Here is a 21,095-nt window from a genome sequence, read left to right as displayed (position 1 = left end):
TATGAAATAGGATTAAAATATTCAATAATTCGTTATTGAAAAAAGAAAAGTAAATAAACAGACACATGTTTCACATAGTGCAGGAACTTTATTTGGACCATTTCTAACCCTTTGATATTCAACATCTGATCAACAAACATTTGGAATGCATTCAAGGATACAACGCCAACTTCATTAAGCTCTTTATTTTTGTGCAGCTGTAATTTTCTGGTCCTTTCTTTCACAGGAACTTTGGCACATAAATTGATTGTATTTAAATTCTTGGAGAGATTATCTTTTCCATTTAACTGGTAGCTTGAAGACCTTTCTAATACTCCTCTCTCTCATGCTCAATAGTCAACTCCAACTTCCTCATAATTCCTTTTCCAAAGATGCCATGTCCTCTCTGGCCTCACGCCTCCATTGTTTGTTTATTGCGCAGTAAAAATTCTTGTCCATTGCACACATTACACATTAAAAATCTTTTTTCCCCCTCACAGTAGCATTTTCTGCATATTTAAAGATTGGTTTTTCTCATGCCTTCTCGCTAACTTTCATAAGGTTCCCCTATTCTAGATTTGTTTTTAATCGGCAAAAATGAGCAAATTTCATCATAACTGATGTAAAACACTAATTAAAATATTTCTATCATTGTAATTTCTGTCTACATCTGGAGATGCCTAAATACAATAGTCTTGATAATGTGCTTAATAAACATGATCAACACTAAATGTTTAATAATTGCACTCATAACCCGCATTACATGTATTTTTTTATTGTCATGTATTTGCAGTAGCTACAATTAGTAACAAAGATTTAATTAGAACACATCCAAAGGCAAATTTCATCAACAGTCATGGAAAAATCGGTCATAAAATAAGACTGACATGGATCAGTTTTTTGTTTGCTTGTTTTTCGTGTTTTCATGGTCTAAACATTCATGTTCTTGGTCAGGTCCTTTCTGGAACTGAACTGTGACTGACAAAGGCAAAATGCAAACTTTGAATGGTTGCAGGCTATTAAGACATGCAGCTTACCAGATCAAATGAAAGCAATAGTAGCACTGCTTTGCATTGAAGGTTTGTCAAAAGTAAACCCTTTTAATAGCCACAAACAAATACGCACACCACAGCCTATACTAGGTAAATGTCTGGGAGAATTCAGGACTCCTGTCTTCAGAGACACACTGATAAGAAGGCTTGACATAGAGTATAGTAAGTAGGTATTGTAAGCAATGACTTTACAGCAGTGTAACCATTATGAAACCACGGCCTTCAAGTCCCACGAACCCAAAAAAAGAAAAAAAAGGAGTTAAAAGTTAATCTGACAAACAAGAGTATACTGCTGAAGACTGGTCAGAATATTAACATTTTTACTTCCTAGTTTTACCAAGAGAAAAACGACACACATTTTAATTAGTGTATACTCTGTGCATATACTCTTCTATCAGATTATTTTTATCAGCTGTCGCCTCTGGAAATACAGGTTGGCACGTGTTAATGACAGAAATGACAAATGTAAAACCACATATTGTTTTTTAAAAACCCTGGGTAAATTTCTCCCGTTAAACATTTCTGAGCAAATTTACAAAACAAATGTAAGGATTCTATGATTTGCAAAATACACAAATGATAATTATAGTACTAATATTTATTGACATGGCTATTGTAATAATTAATCATAAGACCCACACCATTCCTGTCACCTACATAGGACTATGCTTTAAAATCACGAGCTTATATTCAAATTTCTGTTGTTTAAATAATCTGCAGCTCTTTCTAAACTAATACTGACTGAGTGTTTTTATCTGATCTATATTTCCAAAATACAGTGACTGCAGGAGTTAATGGAGCTGCCGTTGCTGGGTGTCAACTTCACTTACACATTCACACAAACTGACTTTGTAGACTCTAGTCCAAATCAATGCATCTAATTTTAGTAGCGTAAAAGTAAGCCTGAATGATAGTTGTTCCAGTTTTACATGTTGGGTTGATGCAGTTTTATTAAGAAATTTCATTCTTTGCCATATCAGGCACTTTGTTGGTCTTTGGCTTTCAAAACACTTTCACAGGGATAACCCTTAAGAGCACTACAGGCTAAAAGAGAGGCATCATCTCATTGCTCGTAACTTCATTTAGGTGTGATGTGTTTAGGTCTAGCAGAAACAGCCTTTAACCCATGGGTGCAGTGAGGTGCGTTTCCTTGCAGGTAACAAAAAGAAAAACAAAAAGCGAGCTACGTGCAATGATGCTATAGTTCACAGTCAAACAAATAAATAAGTCATACGACTGAGTATTAACAGTGAATGTTGGACGGAATATCAAATTCCTAAAACTGTAATGAATGGAAGGATCTGGCTGCTAAGGGAGAGAGACTTTAGTAAATTACTTTGTTTATATTTTAATGTAAATGTTCACCAATCAAAGTGGATATTGGAGTGCAACAAGGCATGTGAGCAATAAAATGTCCCTCTAAAAACAAAGCTGCTGCATTGGTAAGTAAAACATATGTGTTCTGTATAGTGGTATTATGGAACACTAAGTTGTCAAGATTTAAGAAAGGAAGTTTGTAAATTTTCCACTGCTTTGTATGGTTGCTGAACACAGCCATGATGCCTTCACTTCTTCAAACACAGATGCCTCTGGTTCCTCTCCCTCACTGCTGGTGTTTCCTCCTTCTCTCTGGGATGATTTACCGACTGTTAAGGTCCAGTGTCCTTCTGTATTTGTCTCCTTTTTATCCCCAACTGGGTCAGCGCTCTCCACTCGCTCTGCCCCTGGTTGTACAATCCTGCCTGCCTCCCTCTCCTTTCCTCAGGTCATGTGGCCAACATCCTTGGGCCCCTCAATTTGGACCAGCTGCTGTGGTGACTCCTCCTCACTGTGTGCTCCCAGATGTGAGTGCTCTGACTCGGTGTCGGTTGATTGCGTCTTCCAGGAACCCCGCCACTTTCTCACTGTCCTCCTAAACAGCACACAAGCCATGGCGAAAGTGTTTGGTCAAAGTCTCTTTTAAAAATAAGACTTCAAACATAGATATCAACTGTGTCACATGCAATACCTATGGATTTTATGTCTACCTCATTTATGAAGGCGTAGTAAACAAGTTCACTGGCAAGGTCTTTGGAGGTGTCCGCTGAAAGTTTCACATGAAATATTTTAGATAGAAGCTATGACAAACATTGAGCTGGTATCTTTCTAAATGTTAAGTACGGTGATTTTCTCTTTGTTGGCAAGAAATCTGTTTGTTAAGAAATTAACAAAAATGAATGCGGGTTATGAGTATTTATGTGTTTTCAAAGAGCACAGTCTACATACAGTAAATGAGCTGAACCGCTGCACATATTACATCATTACCCACGAACAAGGGTACTGTTGTGTGTGTGTGTGTATATGTATGTATATATATATATATATATATATATATATATATATATATATATATATATATATATATATATATATACATACATATACACACACACACACACATATTATACACACACACACACACATATATATATATATATATATATATATATATATATATATATATATATATATATATATATATATATATATATATATATATATATATATATATATATATATATATATATATATATATATATATATATATATATATATATATATACACACACATATATATATAGCTGGAAAGTAACGGATGGTTTATGTCTGATTTGTTAAGAATACAGAGTCAAACTAGCCTTATTGTTTAAAGTACAGTTGTAGTCAACTCACTTGGAAAGATGTCACAGCTAAGCTGCCTGTGAAGTTTATCATCCATCTTCAGAAACAAAGAGAGCTAGAGGGAGACCACAAGACCAATATGAGCAATTATTAAAAAGCCCAACTGCTTATCCCATAATTGGCAAAGTACCTATTATAATATGTGACTCACATGAGTTTTGGTCCCTTCATCATTTGACTCCAAATTACAGTGCATCTGAACAACCTATAATGTCAACAGAAAGAAATGGATACACAGCAAAAGAAATGTGTTTGTTGTTGTTGTTGTTTGCTCTGCAGGTAGCAAGACATCTAATACATCTAATACATCTAACACAGTCAGTGTTAGACATCAACGTGTCGAAAAGCTAACCTTCCTTGTTTCTGTCTCCTGAGGTTCAGGTGTAGGTGTCTTAACTGTCTCAACCTGCTCCTGAGACAAGGACAGAGCACGAGGGACAGGGTGAGGGCGAGACGATGCAAAGTTCATCAAAGGGTAAATCCCATTCCTGAGGAGAGGAAGGGATACAATGAGCCTTATGCTAAAATCACAAAATAAGCTGTACAAATACATAATGTGGTTGCATTTACTTTACGTCCTCCAAAAACTTGTCAAGTTCCAAAGGGGACACATGGGAATATCTACAGGACATGAAAAGAGCACAGTGAGTGTTGTGTTTGACTAGTTTTGACATTCAAAAGACAGAAGTTGGATATTTGATTTTACTTAAGCTGAACTCCTGCTCTGTCCTCGTGTTTAATCTCTGCCATTACAGCATTGGGGTCAAAGGACTTGGTTTTTTCCTCCACACAGTTTTCTGGAAGCAAATCTGCATTCAAGATAAGTTTGGTCATAATCACACCGATTTGACAAAGACATGCTATAGCAGCAGTTTGCTCAGTGCCTCTGAGAGTAAATACAGTTACATCAAAAATGATCACAGAAGCCCTTTTTAAAAAACTGTCACATGGATCCTATCACTTTAGAGAGTAAATGGTCTCAACATAAAAAAGTCCTAAAATTACAAGTTTACCACTAAACATATTCTTACTCGACATTTATTCAAGGTCCAACATTTGCTTGCAGCTTGTGTCAATGCTGTCACTATCACAAGGGAGACTGAAAGAAGAGATTTTTGTGTGCCAAGCTTGGCATGCAGAGGTAAAGAACCTACACTGGTTGTTGATGAGGCAGTGGGCGGCGAGCAGTTTGAGGGAGTGGACCTCGAACAAGACTCGGTGAAACAGAAGGTCGTGAGCGGTGGGACGGAGCTTGGCGTCGTGACGTAAACAAGACTGGGTGAACTCCTGCAGAAACCAATAAAACACTCAGTCCAACACAAAACCACATGACTGTAAAATGTGAGCCAATTTAGTAAGCATCACTCTGTGTTATGTGTTATGTTACCTGGCATTCACTCCAAAGCCTGTACAAAGAGTATGAGGTTCAAAATAAACACAGAAGCAAAGTGACGTAGTGTGTAGGCAAATGCTAAAAGAGTCGTGTGGGTCAGTTTATCTTTAGCTCCATGTTTCATGGGATGCCCTGCTGTATATTTAGGACATTAAGTATTTTTGACACTCACCCTCATGGGAGGGTCTTCCAGAGATTGACCTGCATTGACGATGGCCTCTTTGGATACAGCAGTGTCGCCATTAGCCTGAATCTCCAATACTGCCATCTATGGGTACAAATAATCTGTCAGCACTTACACATACGCATAAAGGAACGTAGAGAGATGGGAATATTATTTGTTTCTCTCACCTCCAGAGCACAGATGCCAAAGGAGAAAATGTCTATGGCATAATCATCTTCCCCAGCTAGAAATAAAAGAAAAGGAGAAGGAGATGTAGGCTACTGTAACAAAAACACGACCAAAGTTCCTATGACTCCATCTATTCTTATGAAGTGACAGAAAATCACATAAATGCTTCAACAGTATGGAATAAACCTCAGGCACAAAGGTGAGTTTGCATGACTCATTGGGTTTCCTTACAATTAAGAATTAACAAGTCAATCTTTTTACAGCTCTCAAATTTCCACAAAACCTCCATTAAATGTCATTAAATATTTTGTATCAAATAAAACAAATGTTGTTTAACAGTTGCTTAACAGCTTAACAGTTTACCAGCTTCACTGGTTTAAGCTACTCTACACACAAACTCATTTACCTCCATATTCTGGAGCAAAAAAGTGGAGATTTCTCTGCTCGTCACGGTGTTGCCTCGCTTTACCTTGAACACTGGCATCTGGAAATACTGATTAAAGAAGTTAGAGATAACGAGTTTAGATAAAAGGAACTAATACACAGCTATGAAACCACTAAAAACATACGGTTCTACAAAAAAAGTCCATTTCTTACCATTAACAAAGAGCCGATGCCACACTGAAAGAAAATTAAGCATAAATTAGACATTTATTTGCAGCAGAACTGCAAATATTGAACAGCCATATCTAGAAATCCACAGTCTGAGGTAGCACAAGTTGGTATGTAGTAACACAAAAAGCCCTGCCGGGTGCAGACCTGAGCCAATCTTAATAAGGCCGTTGTGCTGGATGAAGATGGTGTCGCATGTCAGGTTGCCATGGATTATTGGTGGGTCACAAGAGTGCAGATAACTGCCAGTAAACAATAAAACATATTATTAACGCTCTGGCTGTGATAGTAGAAATGCTGCATGTTAAAGTCCTGAACAAGACATCAATCAGTACCTGAGAGCAGAGAGAATCTGTGTGCACCATCTCTTCCAAGCCTGAAATACAATGTAACACCACAACATGAATCCTCATCTGCAATAATGGCTCCACAACAGGCAAATTTATTATACTGCTATTTTAATTTTTCATGGATTAAAGGTATGAAGTTGGTACTACGAATAGAATCCTGTTAGACTTTTAATAATTTATAGTTCTGAATTATAAAATAAAAACAGCAAATATACACAGATAGAAGAAGAGACACCTGTTAAATTCTGAACAGGTTTCAAGCCCACATCGACTGTGAGAATAAGATACATGTCTGAGCAGACTGAGCCACCAGCCTGTCCTGTTACATAACCTCTAATCCTGCAAGAAAGATGGATCTGGATAGTGACTGGTCTGCAGTACTCAGCATCACCACCACAGGACAGACTGATACATGTAATCCAACACACTTACCTTCACATTCATGGTCTTGTGGTTCTTCTTAGTTTTTTTCAGGAACTGCTTGAGGCTGCCCGATGACATGTATTCTGTGATGAAGATAACCTGTGAGAGGGAGGAGTAAAAATATAATATGTGTTAGTGTGTTCATGTCAGATCATGTTCATATGTGTCAGTGTTGAAAAACAACAACAAAGTAACAGGACAAGGAGACTTCTTACTCGGGCCTGGCTCTCCTTCATGTCCAGCCAGTACTTGTGGAACTTGACAATGTTGGGGTGTTCAACCTGCATCAGGTTGTCAAACATCTCCTTGATCTTCTCCTATAAAACATACATCAGAGCTTGTTCATATCTTCACTTAACGTCGTGAATCAAACAAGGTCCTTCAGTCTCCAAGGTCTTTGCCAACAATTACCAATGCTTGCTATTAGTCGGTTACTTAGTCAGCAAATTCATCTGCAACAATTTTGATAGTCAGGTATGGAGGAGTTTTTCAGCTAGAAATATTTTGATATAGGATGTCAGAGGGACGTTTAAAAGCATTAATGTACTTTTACACCCTAGACTTAGAAAGCAAGTTGAAAATTGAAAAGATGCCCTTTAAAAATGAATTTGCAACTAAGCCTTTAATTAGCATTGTTACCAAATTCTAGTTTCTCTAAAAAAACTTTTTAGGTAATCAAGAGTAAATAGAAAAGTAAAAGTAGATTTTAAAAAAAGCCACAGTACCTCCTGTGCTTTAAAGACCTTCTTGTCAGAGAAGAGGACCTCATTCCACACAACCTCCACACCCTCCTCTGTGTCCATAGCCAGAGAGGCACTTTCCACACCTGGGACATTGCCTTGACTGACCTGCAGGAGGAACAGACAAGACAAACATTGAACTTTATTTTCCTTTTTGTCCTTTCGGCTTATCCCGTGAGTTCAGGGTCGCCAAAGCGGATCATTGTCCACATGTTGATTTGGCACAGTTTTACGCCCTTCCAGACTCTTCCTGACACCCTAACCCTCCCCAATTGCTACCAGGCTTGGACCAGAATTGCACAGCTGGGTAGGGGAATGGGCTGTTAGGGGTTCAGTGTCTTGCCCAGGAACACTGCGACATATAGCCGGGACTGGGGATTGACCACTGACCCTTACCACTGAGCTACAGCTGCCCCAATGCATAACATCCATAATACTAGCAAGGCAGCTGCAAAAGTCATATCGTTTGACACATGACACCTGCATCAAGCCAGGGATGGCGCAGCACAAACAAGAATATTTTCATTTTTGAAAGTTCATTTGTTGAAAGTGTAAGCAAACAAGTCCTTATTTACAGACTGTGAGACATGGGGCGATTTTAGAACTCATTTAAAGGTGTGTTTCTGGCGGTGTGTGTCCAATGTTCACCCTCCTTTTAACCCTCTTCTGCCGTTTATTAGCTCCTGGGAAACAACATTTCTGAAAAGATAAAACCATCGGCAACACTTGCTGATTATTGAACGACTTTATTGTTATATGACCAACATGTTTAGGCCTGTGGACTTCATCAGGGTAAAAATGTTTCTTTCTGCTACATGCTAAATGCTGTACTTCACCCATAAGCTGTTTGCCAACTTTTTCTGTGCAGTTCGATGCTGGGCAGGAATTTGGTTTAGAGCAGGGAAGGCCAACTTCAGTCCTCAAGAGTCGCAGCCCTGCTTGTTTTCCAACTATTTCTGCCCAACCTTTATCTTTCTGCTTCTGATAGACTGAACAAACTTGATCCAGGTAATCAGACGTTGGTAGTACAGGGATAGTAGCCTGCTGCAGAACTGGGTGATAATTATCTGCACATTCCTGCATATCCCTACAAAAGTCATCTTGACCACTGGCAATATCAAAAAGTAAACAGTGAGCACAAAGACAAAAACATGAGAGCACGATGATGTCACCAAAAACAGTTACGTGCATGGTGCCTGAAAGATTAGTAAACCAAGCAGTGGAGCATTTTTGAGCACTCACTAAAGTGCTCGACAAAAATAGACTAAGACTAAGACTTTGCCCCTGCTTTGACTATAATGCCTGCTAAAAGCTCCACATCCTTCACATTATCCATTCCAACACTGGCAGCTCCATTAATAAAAAGTCGAAACTGGGTGTCTGTGTTAAAAAGACAGAACTGTCTGTGAGGCATTGTCTCTCATTTGCAAATGTCATCAAATTCAGTTTTCTTTCCATTATTGCATAAGAAGACATCACTGTGGATGGATGGAGGAAGAGTTCACAGTGCTGAAGTCATGTTAAATGCTGCCAGCCAGCTATAACTAGACCAATTAACAATAAGGATAGGAAAGAGGATGAGCAGCAGCTTGTGTTAAGAAGGAAGTAATGGATTAGCTATAGTCAAAGAGATGGACACATAAGTGAGAGGGGGACTGCAGATGAGAGAATTTAGAGAAATGAGACACGAGACACAAGATGGAGGACGTGGCAATGGAGATTCAGAAACTGTAAAAGCAGGAATAAAGGAGGAGAGTTAAAGAGGCAGTGGCTAGGGACTATAATCCAACAGATGCAGACAGTGGGCGCTTCCATCACTGCATGAAGCGGTGTTTATGAAACAGCATCAAAGAGCTAAAGGCTGCTGACCACAGGACATTGCTGCCTCAGCTGGGGAGACGTCATGTAACCTCTTGCTACTTTTGGCGCAGTGAGTAAGAAGATTAGATTCGGTCCAAAGACCATTGCTAATAACAGTCAAGCATGATGCAAGACCCTCTCTTAAAAATAATAGTGCATCTTGCCAACAACTAAGCAAAAATGTGCTATTTTAACAGGATGTAATGTCAAACAGTCAATTCAATGGCTGCATCAGGACTTTCACGTATAGTCAAATTATATTCTAGTTACAGAAAAAGTATAATCCCTAAAGACTATAAATGGCAAACTACAGAATGTGCAGAGCAGTGAGGGAAATTACATGATTCAATGAAAACCTTATAGGATATATGCGATGTGTATGCAACCAGTCTGTCATCACCAAATATCAGCAGTCTGCGCTTCATTGCAGAGACAGAGACATCTCTTTTCAAGGCCAACAATTCAGAAAGAAACCAATAAGGTTTATGAATGTGCAAGTCCTCAAAGTAACTTCTTCTCACTGCTACACCACAAATATGGTACAATACGGTGTAGAAAGTGCTGGAACAAGTCGTATAGGACACCAAGGATCTGCTATTGACAGTTTTGTGCCAGATACCACAACACACCCAGTATATAGTATATAGTATATATTCCCTGCTCTAGTATATAGTAGAGTCCACGCCGCAACAGGTCAGGGCTGTTTTGGTGGCACAATTTCTTTATAGGCCTTTTTTTTCCTCTAAAATATAACTGAAATACAACCAAAGTCTCGCAGAATCATAAAACATTTAAATTAGCTGGAACTCGAGACAAAGGCTAAAACGTGAAAAGTAGACTAAAAGTTGTTTTCATCCATAGAATTATTAACATTAAAGCAGAGAAAGCCGACCGCTAAAAACCGACGTAGATTCTTGATCATGGGTTAGCAGGGGGAATAACTATTATTTAAGCTTCTGTCTCCATCTAAATTACTGTTTATTACTACTAAATGCCAACCATTGATATTTTCTACAGAGCTCCACTTGTACCACGCTCAGTGACATCATCACCTTTGACTCAGGCTCGTGAATAGAGCTAAAAACGTTTCTGTATCCAGCTCAACAGGAGGTGGTTTGTTAACAGAAGCCAACCAGCAGCAGACAAACAGCAATCTGAGAGACCACAAAAGTTATAAATATTTCAGTTTTCATATTTTGACTTTTCAGACACCACAGATTTCTCCATTAAGTAATCCAGCCTCATGAGAAAGAAATGCTCCACCACATGATTTGTTTACGGCTCAGCCTACAGTGGAGCTATAAGCTCTCTGCAGGGGTTTCTTTACAGACGGTGGGAAGCTCTGGGAAACATGACCTATAATCTCGCTACTCTCCCACACAACAAGAGATACTAATCTGATTATTGGTATTATAGAGCTGGAACACAATGCTCTGACTCGCTGACAGCAGAGGGAATTCCATTGCTTCAATAGCTGTCGAGGAGAAATCGTGTCGGCTTCCCTCTGGCATCAGGGCTCGGTCCTGGTTTATTTTTTTCTAGATGTTGAGAAATAGTCAGTCCCATGTCCCAGTGTGTCCATCCCAAGGGTTTAGTGGGGTCTGTTACTTGGTAATGGTAGCGTGCGACTTGTAAACAGCACACTGGTTGTCGGGATCTGATTGGCTGCCAGATGGGAGGTGGGTTTAGAGTGTGGACAGGGATTTAGAGTCTGTGTTCCTGTCAACAACAAGGCCAACTTCTATCCAGAAGTTTCTTAAACCTGCATCTGAGCTGGGTTAAACTGGATCTTGATATCTGATGCCCAAACGTCTCATTACCTCGCCTTTAAAGTATCCTTACACACATTCTTGGTCGCGTGGTGTTTAAGTTATGAGTTGATTTGCAAAGTACACAGATTTAGCAAGATAAGAGCCCTTGGCTACTTTCTGCAATGTTTGTGAAATATGCTTAATGTCACAAAATGAAAAGTAAAGTTAAAGCAAAAAATAACGGCTTCTTTCACTTTATTACGAAAAGTTGGGCAACAGATAAAACACATGACCTCATTGTCCTTATTAATAACACTGAAGTTAAACAATGAACAGTTACATGTAATGTGTATGGTAAGATCTACTTGACAATACTGTAAGTGCATTTAAATATTATCTACAATACACATTAATCCATAAAATAAATCTCCACAAATATAAATATCTCGTTGAGCTTGCAATTTAATTTTCTCTCTGATCTGTAGTGCTGCAGCAGAATTTCCCCAATCCACTGATAATGCACATATCCCATTGAGAAAGAAACGATAAACCTAACGACTAAAACAGAAGGAAGGGTTATGATGTATTTCTGCACCAAAATCTACTGTTTAATGTTTATTCGGTTTAGTTTTTTTCCAGGCCATTTTGGAAATTGTATGCCTTTATTTCACAGTAGAGATTTGGGAAATGAGGAGAGAAAGTGAAAGAGACAGAGACAGAGAGAGAGACAGAGAGAGAGAGAGAGAAAGAGAGAGAGCAAAATGCTTGGAGAATTTGGCTTGACCTTCGTTATTTTAATGTTGTTTACAGGATTTCTAATTGTCTTTGATAAAGCATTTGCCTGCTTTCTGGGGCCTGTAAACACAAATAATGTGAGGCTGGAAAAAGTTACTGTATATTAAGAGAGAATACAAAGAGTGAAGCCTGTGAAAGCCATGATAACTAAATTACATACACACTTTATTCATAAGGTATTCAAAGTGCAACAGTCATAATTCTCATAGTGCACAGCAACAGTGCAAAGGCATTGCTATGACGACTACTTGTTTTATTCACATTTACTTTAAATAGGAACTCAAAAACAAAATTAAGATCGTTCTGATGAATGTGAGTGTAAAAGCTAAACTGTAGTTAAGCTTTAAATCCTAAATGTTATGATATGTGTTGTTTAAAGAAGTGCTGATTCAACTTTGTGATCATTTGGGAGGATGCAGTTTATGGTGCATTGTGTAATACTTCAACCACACAATTTACATCAATGGGGAAAGAGTTGGAACTCTGTGTTTATACCACATGTTGTTAATGGACACACCCAGCTTTGTGTGCTAGTAGATGGAGGTCCAAATGTCAGCCAACCATTTCATTGCAGAAAAGGCCAGCAGGATCCTTTTAGGTGTGGCACAAGACCAGAAAATAATATGAAAATGAGGAAGGTTTCCCGATGAGTCAGCTGGAGGAAGAAGGGACAGAGGGAGGATCAGCAGAGAGGTAGAAGAGAGCAATAAACTACAGCGCTGCAGATATTTTAGTGCGATTCTGCCTGCAGAGGCATCGTAGGTGAAAGAGGATCTTTGTTTGAGGCTGTGTGGGTCCAGGCATCACAGTGACAAAGAGCTTTGTCTCCTACACTTCAGTATTTCGCCTCTGCTGCACCTTTTTCCTACACCTCATACGTCAACAATGAGCTGATACCCTGCACTGCATTAATATTTAATAACTAAATCTTGCAAAGGCTACACCCAATCTGCATAACCTGGTAATACTCGCTAAGCTGGTCTACTGTATGTAAATGAACGCAGGTGTCTTGGTTGCTTTGTGCTTTCTCTCCCTGATGTTTCACTGGCATCAAAGAGAAGCAGCATCAAAGAGCTGGAAAACTGTAGCAAATGCAAAAGGCAGAGAAAACCATGTCTAGGAGGGGAAAAAAAGATTCTCTTCCTCTTCTACTCAAGCACAGTATATGCTTGTTAAGTGAGAAATACTTTTCAAAATTAACTAAATAAATGTGGTTCTGCATATGTATGTAGCATCTTTGCAAATCTAATTTTCTGAACTTTATAAATAACATCATCTATAACTGTGCTCTATACTGAGCTATCAGCCCTGTGAGGTTGAGTGTTAACATAAGCTAATATGAGGTGACATTACTCTTACCCAAAAAGTACCAACATTTTTGGAAAATTATGATGAGATAGATGGAATAATTAAACGATAACTAAAGCTGCAATGCACCTTATTTCACCCTGAAGGGAGCGGGAATGTCTGTATCAATGTTCAAGGCAGATCACCAAGTATGTTAGGGATATTCTAACACCTCCTCCAACGTCAATGCCCAAGTATCAAATGTATTCAATTTTTTGTTATGAATGTGTAAAAACAAAAAAACAAAAACAACTGCAACAGGTCAAGACAGCTAATTATAGCTAAAGAAAGGTAATGTTACATCAGCAATATGGAAATTACAACAGTAGGAATTACAATCCTAATACTCTAGTTTTTGAACATGTTTTGTCTTAATCTCATGTAGCTTAAAAATTAAGAAAGAAAAAGAATAAATAAAAAAAAATCAAGATTGGTCTACATCGTCGAACACTTAGGTCATTTGTCTCTATCCTCTCATACAATCCACGTCTGCATTTGATAAAAAGCAACCCCACAGAGGGAGGCAGCCATGTGTTGGAACTGTACTCCTTTGGGCATGAGGCCCCAAAATTGAAGATACTGTTTCGTACAATGGCACCAAAATGGCAGCTGTTGGCAACACTAATTTCCACCCCAACAGTCAAAACCAAACCCACCATTTGGTTAGAGTGAAGCATCAGAGTTATGTTCACTTAAGGGTTAGGCACTAAATAAACAGTTTGGTTTTGTTAAAAAGGTGCAGTTTTGCTTCAATTCACTGTTTTGCCACATGACTTTTACAACAAGCAATAGTAAGATGTTTGAGATTAGACCAAACATGAATCTCCTGTGGGAAAGTCCTCTGCTATTTTGATCTATTAGTCCTCTAGGTGATCGTTTCTTTGTCCAAATACTGTGTTTACGCGGGTTGTTTTTCCCTGCTTTTACAAACCCACATAGCCTCAATATTTCAATCTGAACAAACTGGTGGAACTATAAACAAAACCAAAAGGCCGGCATGACCCTACAAATTGTGAAAATTTGCTGGGAGAGGCAAATGCTCCCAATAGGAGAATTAGTTTTTTCTGCTTAGAATCTTACAATAACAGTAATCCATTCCCTACATTCATAAAACTGCATCCTTTTACAAATGTGTTCTCCTAATGGGCAATTACCCAAGCAAACCAGACAGGATATTTTACTGCCAAATGATTTAACTTCTTGTCTTGCCTGTCGGGTCAGTGTCAGGCCCATGAGTCACTAACCGTCTGCTGACCTTATCCAGCCTCTCTTCAGTCCGCCTCCACATCTCTTGCCCCAGGATGTCACATGCACTGCACGCAATCAGGTCAGCGTCTCTGATAATGCGCGCGTCCTCTCAGCATGAAGACTAACGTGACGGCTCCAGCCGTGACAAACCAAGCAGCGGACAGCGATTCAAGATTCAAGACTCAAGACTCAAACAACTTTACCGTAGGCGAAATTGTGTTGGATTGTTACAGCTGCTCTCCGCGTGAAAAATAGAAAAAAGACAAACCACAACAATAACAAGTACTAGTGCAAACTAATGCTCAATATGTAAGAGAAAAACCCAGCTATAGGAGTAAAAATAAATAAATAATAAATAAAAAAATACTATTTTTTTTTTTTTATTTTAACCATTCAGTCCCTCCCTTTATACAGAAGGGGAATGAGTTGAACTGTGGCGTTCTGTGGAGCACTTGACTGTGATCAGTCTCTGGCTGAAAGTGCTCCTCTGTGCAGCCAGCACGCAGTGTAGTGAGTGAGTGGGAGAGATTGTCCAGGATTGAGAGGAGTTTGGACAACATTCTCCACTCATCCACAACATAAAGAGGGTCCAGCTTCTCCCTCAGAACAGAACCAGCACTCCTTATTAGTTGGTCCAGTCTGTTTCTGTGTGCTATGCACCATCCCTGCTCCCATTTAGATGACAGATTATGTTTGTAAGAGATAAAGAGACATTAATAAATGTCCTTCATATTCCATGTTATCCAAATTAACCTGATGATCAACTTTTCAGAGTGTCTCAGGTCTCAGCTCGAAGGACAGACAAGGACACGCAGAGCAGATTTTAGACAGGCCCCATCATGTCTCACTTCTTCATTTTCCCACAGAGTTAAAGCTCCCCACCGAGTGGAATGCAGGAGAGCAAGGTGGGGTTAGCAGAGCAGATGGATACAGAGAGGCAGAGCTGCGGCAAAACAAACAGCGAGAGGAGACAATGTGGTTAAAACACAGAAGAAGTTATTCAGCTGGATTCATAAAGCTCTGCTGATTATCTTAAAAGCAGAAAGAATAACTTTATTTCCTATTAAGGGAAAAAAAAACTTCAACACAGAGTCAGCCTAGATTAAACAGACTGGTTTGTGCAGATGCTGTCTTTCAAATTTAACATTGATGTCTGGAGCTTAGCTGTAATTGTCTGTGTTTCAGTGTGTACCCGAGCTACAGCATCACAGCCAAGCTGTCCTCACTCCCATTGTCACTCCAACAAAGCGGCAGATTTATAGGGCAACTTCAACCGCATTCAAGAAGTAAAAAGCTGCTCGCAGGGACGTGATGAGCATAGGAACCATTGAACGACCTCATTACATAAGGCTTTCACCCATTAACTGTGATTCTTCAAAATGAGACTTTGATCTCACGACTATCTGCGACACAGAAGGCTGCGAACATGGATGTGTGACTGTGAACATTACGCAACATGCCTGCTCTAAACCTGGATCAGTGTAAACAAGTGTTAACTTCACGCCAATTTACACTGCAAGTCAGACATCCTAATAAGCAATCCAAGAGTCTGGAGCTGCGTTTCAGTAGCACTTTCAATCAAATTCAATAATAGTCCTAATAATTATCTAGCTCTAAACTATTTTTACAATTCAGTAAAAATTACAGAGTTGTTTATGAGCTAGAATTCTGGTGCCAATAGCTCATAATTTTAAAACAGAGATATCAGATGTCATAGAAAAACAGGCTGTACTGTTTTTTTCTACGGGAGTAGATGACGAGTAACGAGAGTCAAAACAATTCTTTTTTTCCCTTTTTTTTTTTAAATAAAGCTTCCTTTTAAATGACCAAAAATGCAACATTTCTGAACCCTCAATGTAATCTAAAGTGTGCTACTGACAGTTACTGTTGGCAGAGTTTTCACATTTCAGTCAAACAAAAGTTCCCTTCATTACATGTATGTATGTATAAGCCTTCCTCTTCCAAGAATAGATGAGTGAACAGGAAACTTGTGGCCTCCCTCCACTATCACTCACATTCAGGAGTTACAACAGACATTTATACACACACACACACAAAAGTCATACATATCAGGGTATTCTTGACTTTATAAGTTATAAACATGATGTGTCCCTGTGAAAGTTAAAAATTGAAAAATATATCATTAATGTTCTTTTCTCTACACTTCAGCTTTGCAATTGATTTACACAAGGCAAAACACCACATTTCATTTTAAAATATGATGTCTAGCAAAACGTAGGTGAAGAAAACTCAAAGATATTCAATTTACAACATAAAAAAAAGGAAGAGAAAGCTGGGAAAAAAACACATTTGGCAATTGTTATCAAAACTGTGAACCAAAAATTTTTTGTTGTTCATTTGAGGAGTGATTGTAATCCAGCACTTTAAACCAGAGCATCGCTGCTATAAACCCTGAGCATAACTTTGACCACGTGAGACCCCTGAGGGGTCCGGCAGTTGTCCACTCAAAGAGCTGAAAAGCCTAACTCCACTGAAAACACACAACCATGTATTACAACCAATCAAACACACCTGTGTTCAAGTGAACATTCAAGGTTAGGGCTCTCATGGGCCATAATATCTATACACCTTGAGTGTGTTCTATTCCCCTACTTGAACTCTTAGAACCAAAAGACAAAAGCCCCTTGATAGACTTTACAAGGAAAAAGGGGTACAGGAAGATTTGTGCAATGCTAGTAAAAAACCTGCACTAGAAGTTACAAGACAGTTCCATAGCTGATGACAATATCTTTCATGTTTCATTTAAAGTTAAGATGTCCCTTAATCCAGCATGAAAAATATAAATGGTAGGTGCCATATGAAAAGCATGCAAACCAGCACTTTGTTAGAGGCACAACTATGAGATGACAGTTAGGAGAGAATAGAAAAGGACTATGTGGGAGTAATAACACCCTGCCTAATCACACCTCACCAACCACCTGGCACTCCACTAGTGTGAGAAGTTAAAGCTGCATAATGGAGCAAAATAAAATCACAATCTCTCCCTGCTAACAGCACACTATTCTCTGTACTGCCCTTTTCCTCAAATAATCGGTGCAGGTTACTGCAGGAATGCAGTCATTGCCTATTTATCTAATCCTTCTTGCCTTCAGAGGAGAGTTATGCTGATTTTACAGTACAAAAACTGTACAGAGGAGAATGCATGCCACACAGGTCAGGAGTTGGAACACAAAAGGCTACAACAACGGGGAAAAAGAAAGGTTTTCGTCTTTTGACCTAATAACCTGAAATGTTAAGTTGCTGAATTGCGGTTTATTTTAAGCCCTATTTAGTTCTTCTTCTGACTGCTAGGAAATGCACTGATGTTGCAATTTGTGCTCAGTTTGTTTTAGGGTTGTATTATACTCTACACATGGCACAATATGCCCAGAAAAAAAACCACTGCAATAATTTTTAAGTCAAAAGCACTGAAACCACTGCTCATATTAACATTATCAATTTGTTTCCTCTGTAACAAGCTTCATTTATCAAAACAATCATTTATTAAAAAAAAAAAAGTAATTTTATGCCTGAATAAAAATCCCTGGTTGGGATGAAGGTTTTTTTTATCGTGTGGTGAGGTCAAAGCACTCCGTCTCTTCGCCCCCCTGAAGAAGACAAAGGCTAACAAGGTCGACCTGTTGTGTATGTCATCTTTAATAACGCAAGAAGCCCTTGGATTAAAAGGAGTCCAGCCTTGTTGGAATCCTATAGAGAAACAGCCTGGAAAAAGCTGCAGGTTTACAGATTATCACACATAGTGAAACATGTTCAAATGATGGCAGGAATGAACGCTATTCATTTTGTTTAAAAGCCTTTTATTGCAGTAATGAATCAATCCGATATGAGACTGTCTGACCCTTGCACTTTGTCTGACTGTGGGCCCTGCAGTAGCAACAACATGCAGCTTCACACAAGTTCAGACCAACATCAGCTCGTATGGCCCGACTAATTATTCTTACAGCTCTCGCTGAGCTATAAATTCACGCTGAGTCATAATTGTGGAAAATCTGTGTGAATCATCAACGGCTCCTCTCTCTCCTGTGAGAGACTGAATGATTGTACCGCTGCTTACCACTCACAATTCATGCTACACTCACACAGTGACCAGTGAAGTCCTCTCAATGAAGTCCTGTCATGACAATCCCACCTCTCTGCCATCAGGTAAAACTGCTTCGTTTCTCCCTGAACAACATTCCAGTTGAAAACATGTGAATAAGGTCACCTTTCCAGTTTCTACTGTGAACAGGAAGATGTTGTTTAATACTGGCCCAGTCCCAGTGTCAGTCATTCAGACAAGCTTTGATTCAAGTACTTTGCATCAGCCTGCAGCCACTTAGGCAGTTTCAATGTACTATCCACGGTATGCAACGTTATGCTATTACTCCATGAGACCTCACAGGCAAATCCTGTACTTCTTACCCCATTATGTTAATTGTTTTCTTTTCTCCGAAGTCAAGTTACAATTGTTAACTTGGAGTTGCTTCGGCAAACATGCTCACAAATTATTGCCCACGTGCACATCTAGCAGATATAAAGCAACATTAACATTCATATGGTGAATTTCAGTGTCCGTCTAGCTTTGTTTTGGTCTCGACGTTCTGGCCCCTTTAGATGTTAAATGCTACAAATGATACCTTTCACGTTACAAAGAGTTATTGGTCTGCTGTTAATACAAAACACTGGCTGCAGAAGCTTTGAGTAAGATTTTGCATGCGTGTGCATTTTTGCAATGAAGTATTTAGGTACACAACTTGTACATAAAGGGCCTCTGTGATGCTGCAGCTTTGGTCTTTGGGGATTACTGACATTTCACAACCTCCTGTTAAAAACTTCGGTTACAGGGGAAATCTACAATCATCAAGAAATGGACTTCTTTAGGTAAGTTGCTTGATTACTTTTATCAATCACTAATTATTTACCTATTAGGAAAGTGAGAAAAACTACACATTAAGCTTGAGACTGCAGGGTGCAGCACTTAGATCAGAGATGGACTAAGGACTGGGGTACTTATTTACTAAAGCATTTACTAAGCATTTATTTACTTAAGTCCTTCATGGTCCTCCATTTTGATTAAAATCACTTTGTTTCACCCACAAACTCACTCGGTCTCTAACACTTCCACAAATTTGGCACTAAAAGAAGTCTTTCAAAGAGAGGAGGTTTACAAAGCAAGGATGGACTGTTACTGGAATAGAAGCAGTGGGTTATGACTTGGCTGTTGAAAAGGTGTGTACGTGTGTGTGTGTGTGTGTGTGTGTGTTTGCCTTTGCCTGAAACTGGCCCACTTCCCATTTTTAAACAAACATCTGCAACCGATGAGGTTCTTGGAAGAGCTCAACTGGGTCTGGCAGAGCTCACTCAAGTATTAAACTTCTCCATAAAGCAGGGTAATTGCTGCCCACTGGATTACCCAATACATGCTTGTAAATCCACAAACACTGCTTGTTTCATTGCTACTACCAACCCCATGGAACACCAATATGTTATGCTATGCGAGCTCCAGCAACCTCACCTCTCTTCTCTGCATATCCAGCTGAGGCTACTGTAGTTCAGCTTTCCAGCATGCAAAAGAGGTGACTCAGGGTACAAGCTCAAATGGCTCGGCAAATAACTTGCCATAGCGGTCAGCAAGACACAGTTAAAATCTTGGGTTTAGTGCAGGACATGGGACCTGCTTGTGCCAATGGGGCTGATATTTCCTCGTAACACTCCCACTGCTGGAGGCAAGAGCACGAAAACAACACTGTCAAGCAGAAGAAACCACTTAAAGCAGTTACCGTGAGCAGAATTACAGTTCAGCAGCAGTTTCTCTTACAGCAAATCTTGCGTGAGATTTGAGTCTCAATGAGTCTCAATTAGTCAAGTAGCCAATATTAAACTTGTTATAAACTCCTCGTGTGTCATGGGAAAACAGAGAAAGTCAAGCGAAAGAAGATACAGTATGAATAGAATGACTGAGGAGAGGGAGTTGTGTTTATCATGTGGTGTTTATTTTCCAGGGGGATTAAGTTGAGAAGTGAGAGTGAACCTGAGCAGCCTCTTCAGCACGTGTTCAAACAAAAGCCTATTGGCAGACATGCACAGAGTCCACAAGCTGCCTTTTTGTGCCTGTTCCTGTTATGTAACATGACAAAGCTCAATAGTAGTGTCTGTGAAAGCCCCTCATGGGGGGGCTTGCCTTTGTTTATCTATCCTTCACCTACCTGTGCACAGTTTCTGCACCACACATAAAGATCTATAAGAATGTCATCAGATTTCGAATACACTGGAATCATAAACAGGCATTTAAATTGAACAACCAAATTTAAGACAATGCAAGAGGCCATAATAATGGAACAAAGCTGATCCAGGTACAACTACTTTGTCTACACAACCTTGCATTTTTTCCCTGGAGGCCTCACTATTGGCACCTCTTCTGAGCCAGCCTGCAGTGTTATTAAAATGAACTGTGTAGCATTATGCAGCACAG

The 21,095-nt window shown here is 39.2% G+C and overlaps 1 protein-coding gene across 1 annotated transcript in view; it reads right to left on the bottom strand.

The window, feature by feature from the left end:
* Positions 1-738: 738 nt before the first annotated feature.
* nrbp2b (nuclear receptor binding protein 2b) overlaps positions 739-21,095 on the bottom strand; it is a 31,517-nt gene continuing 11,160 nt past the window's right edge. Inside the window, exons 2-18 of the mRNA XM_067486294.1 lie at positions 7,608-7,730; positions 7,098-7,199; positions 6,892-6,981; positions 6,445-6,485; positions 6,257-6,351; positions 6,095-6,118; positions 5,904-5,990; positions 5,497-5,552; positions 5,318-5,413; positions 4,907-5,039; positions 4,459-4,561; positions 4,323-4,373; positions 4,105-4,240; positions 3,904-3,957; positions 3,744-3,807; positions 3,059-3,114; positions 739-2,943 (exon numbers count right to left, since the gene is read on the bottom strand). Coding sequence (XP_067342395.1) covers positions 2,857-2,943; positions 3,059-3,114; positions 3,744-3,807; positions 3,904-3,957; positions 4,105-4,240; positions 4,323-4,373; positions 4,459-4,561; positions 4,907-5,039; positions 5,318-5,413; positions 5,497-5,552; positions 5,904-5,990; positions 6,095-6,118; positions 6,257-6,351; positions 6,445-6,485; positions 6,892-6,981; positions 7,098-7,199; positions 7,608-7,730 — 1,398 coding nt within the window. The 3' untranslated portion in view covers positions 739-2,856. The remainder of the gene's footprint in view (positions 2,944-3,058; positions 3,115-3,743; positions 3,808-3,903; positions 3,958-4,104; positions 4,241-4,322; positions 4,374-4,458; positions 4,562-4,906; positions 5,040-5,317; positions 5,414-5,496; positions 5,553-5,903; positions 5,991-6,094; positions 6,119-6,256; positions 6,352-6,444; positions 6,486-6,891; positions 6,982-7,097; positions 7,200-7,607; positions 7,731-21,095) is intronic.

The sequence above is a fragment of the Channa argus genome, chromosome 19 (genome assembly GCF_033026475.1).
Source record: "Channa argus isolate prfri chromosome 19, Channa argus male v1.0, whole genome shotgun sequence".
Taxonomy (NCBI): Eukaryota; Metazoa; Chordata; class Actinopteri; order Anabantiformes; family Channidae; genus Channa; species Channa argus.
The sequence above is the reverse complement of the archived record's forward strand: the minus strand, read 5'-3'. Positions and strand labels throughout refer to the sequence as shown.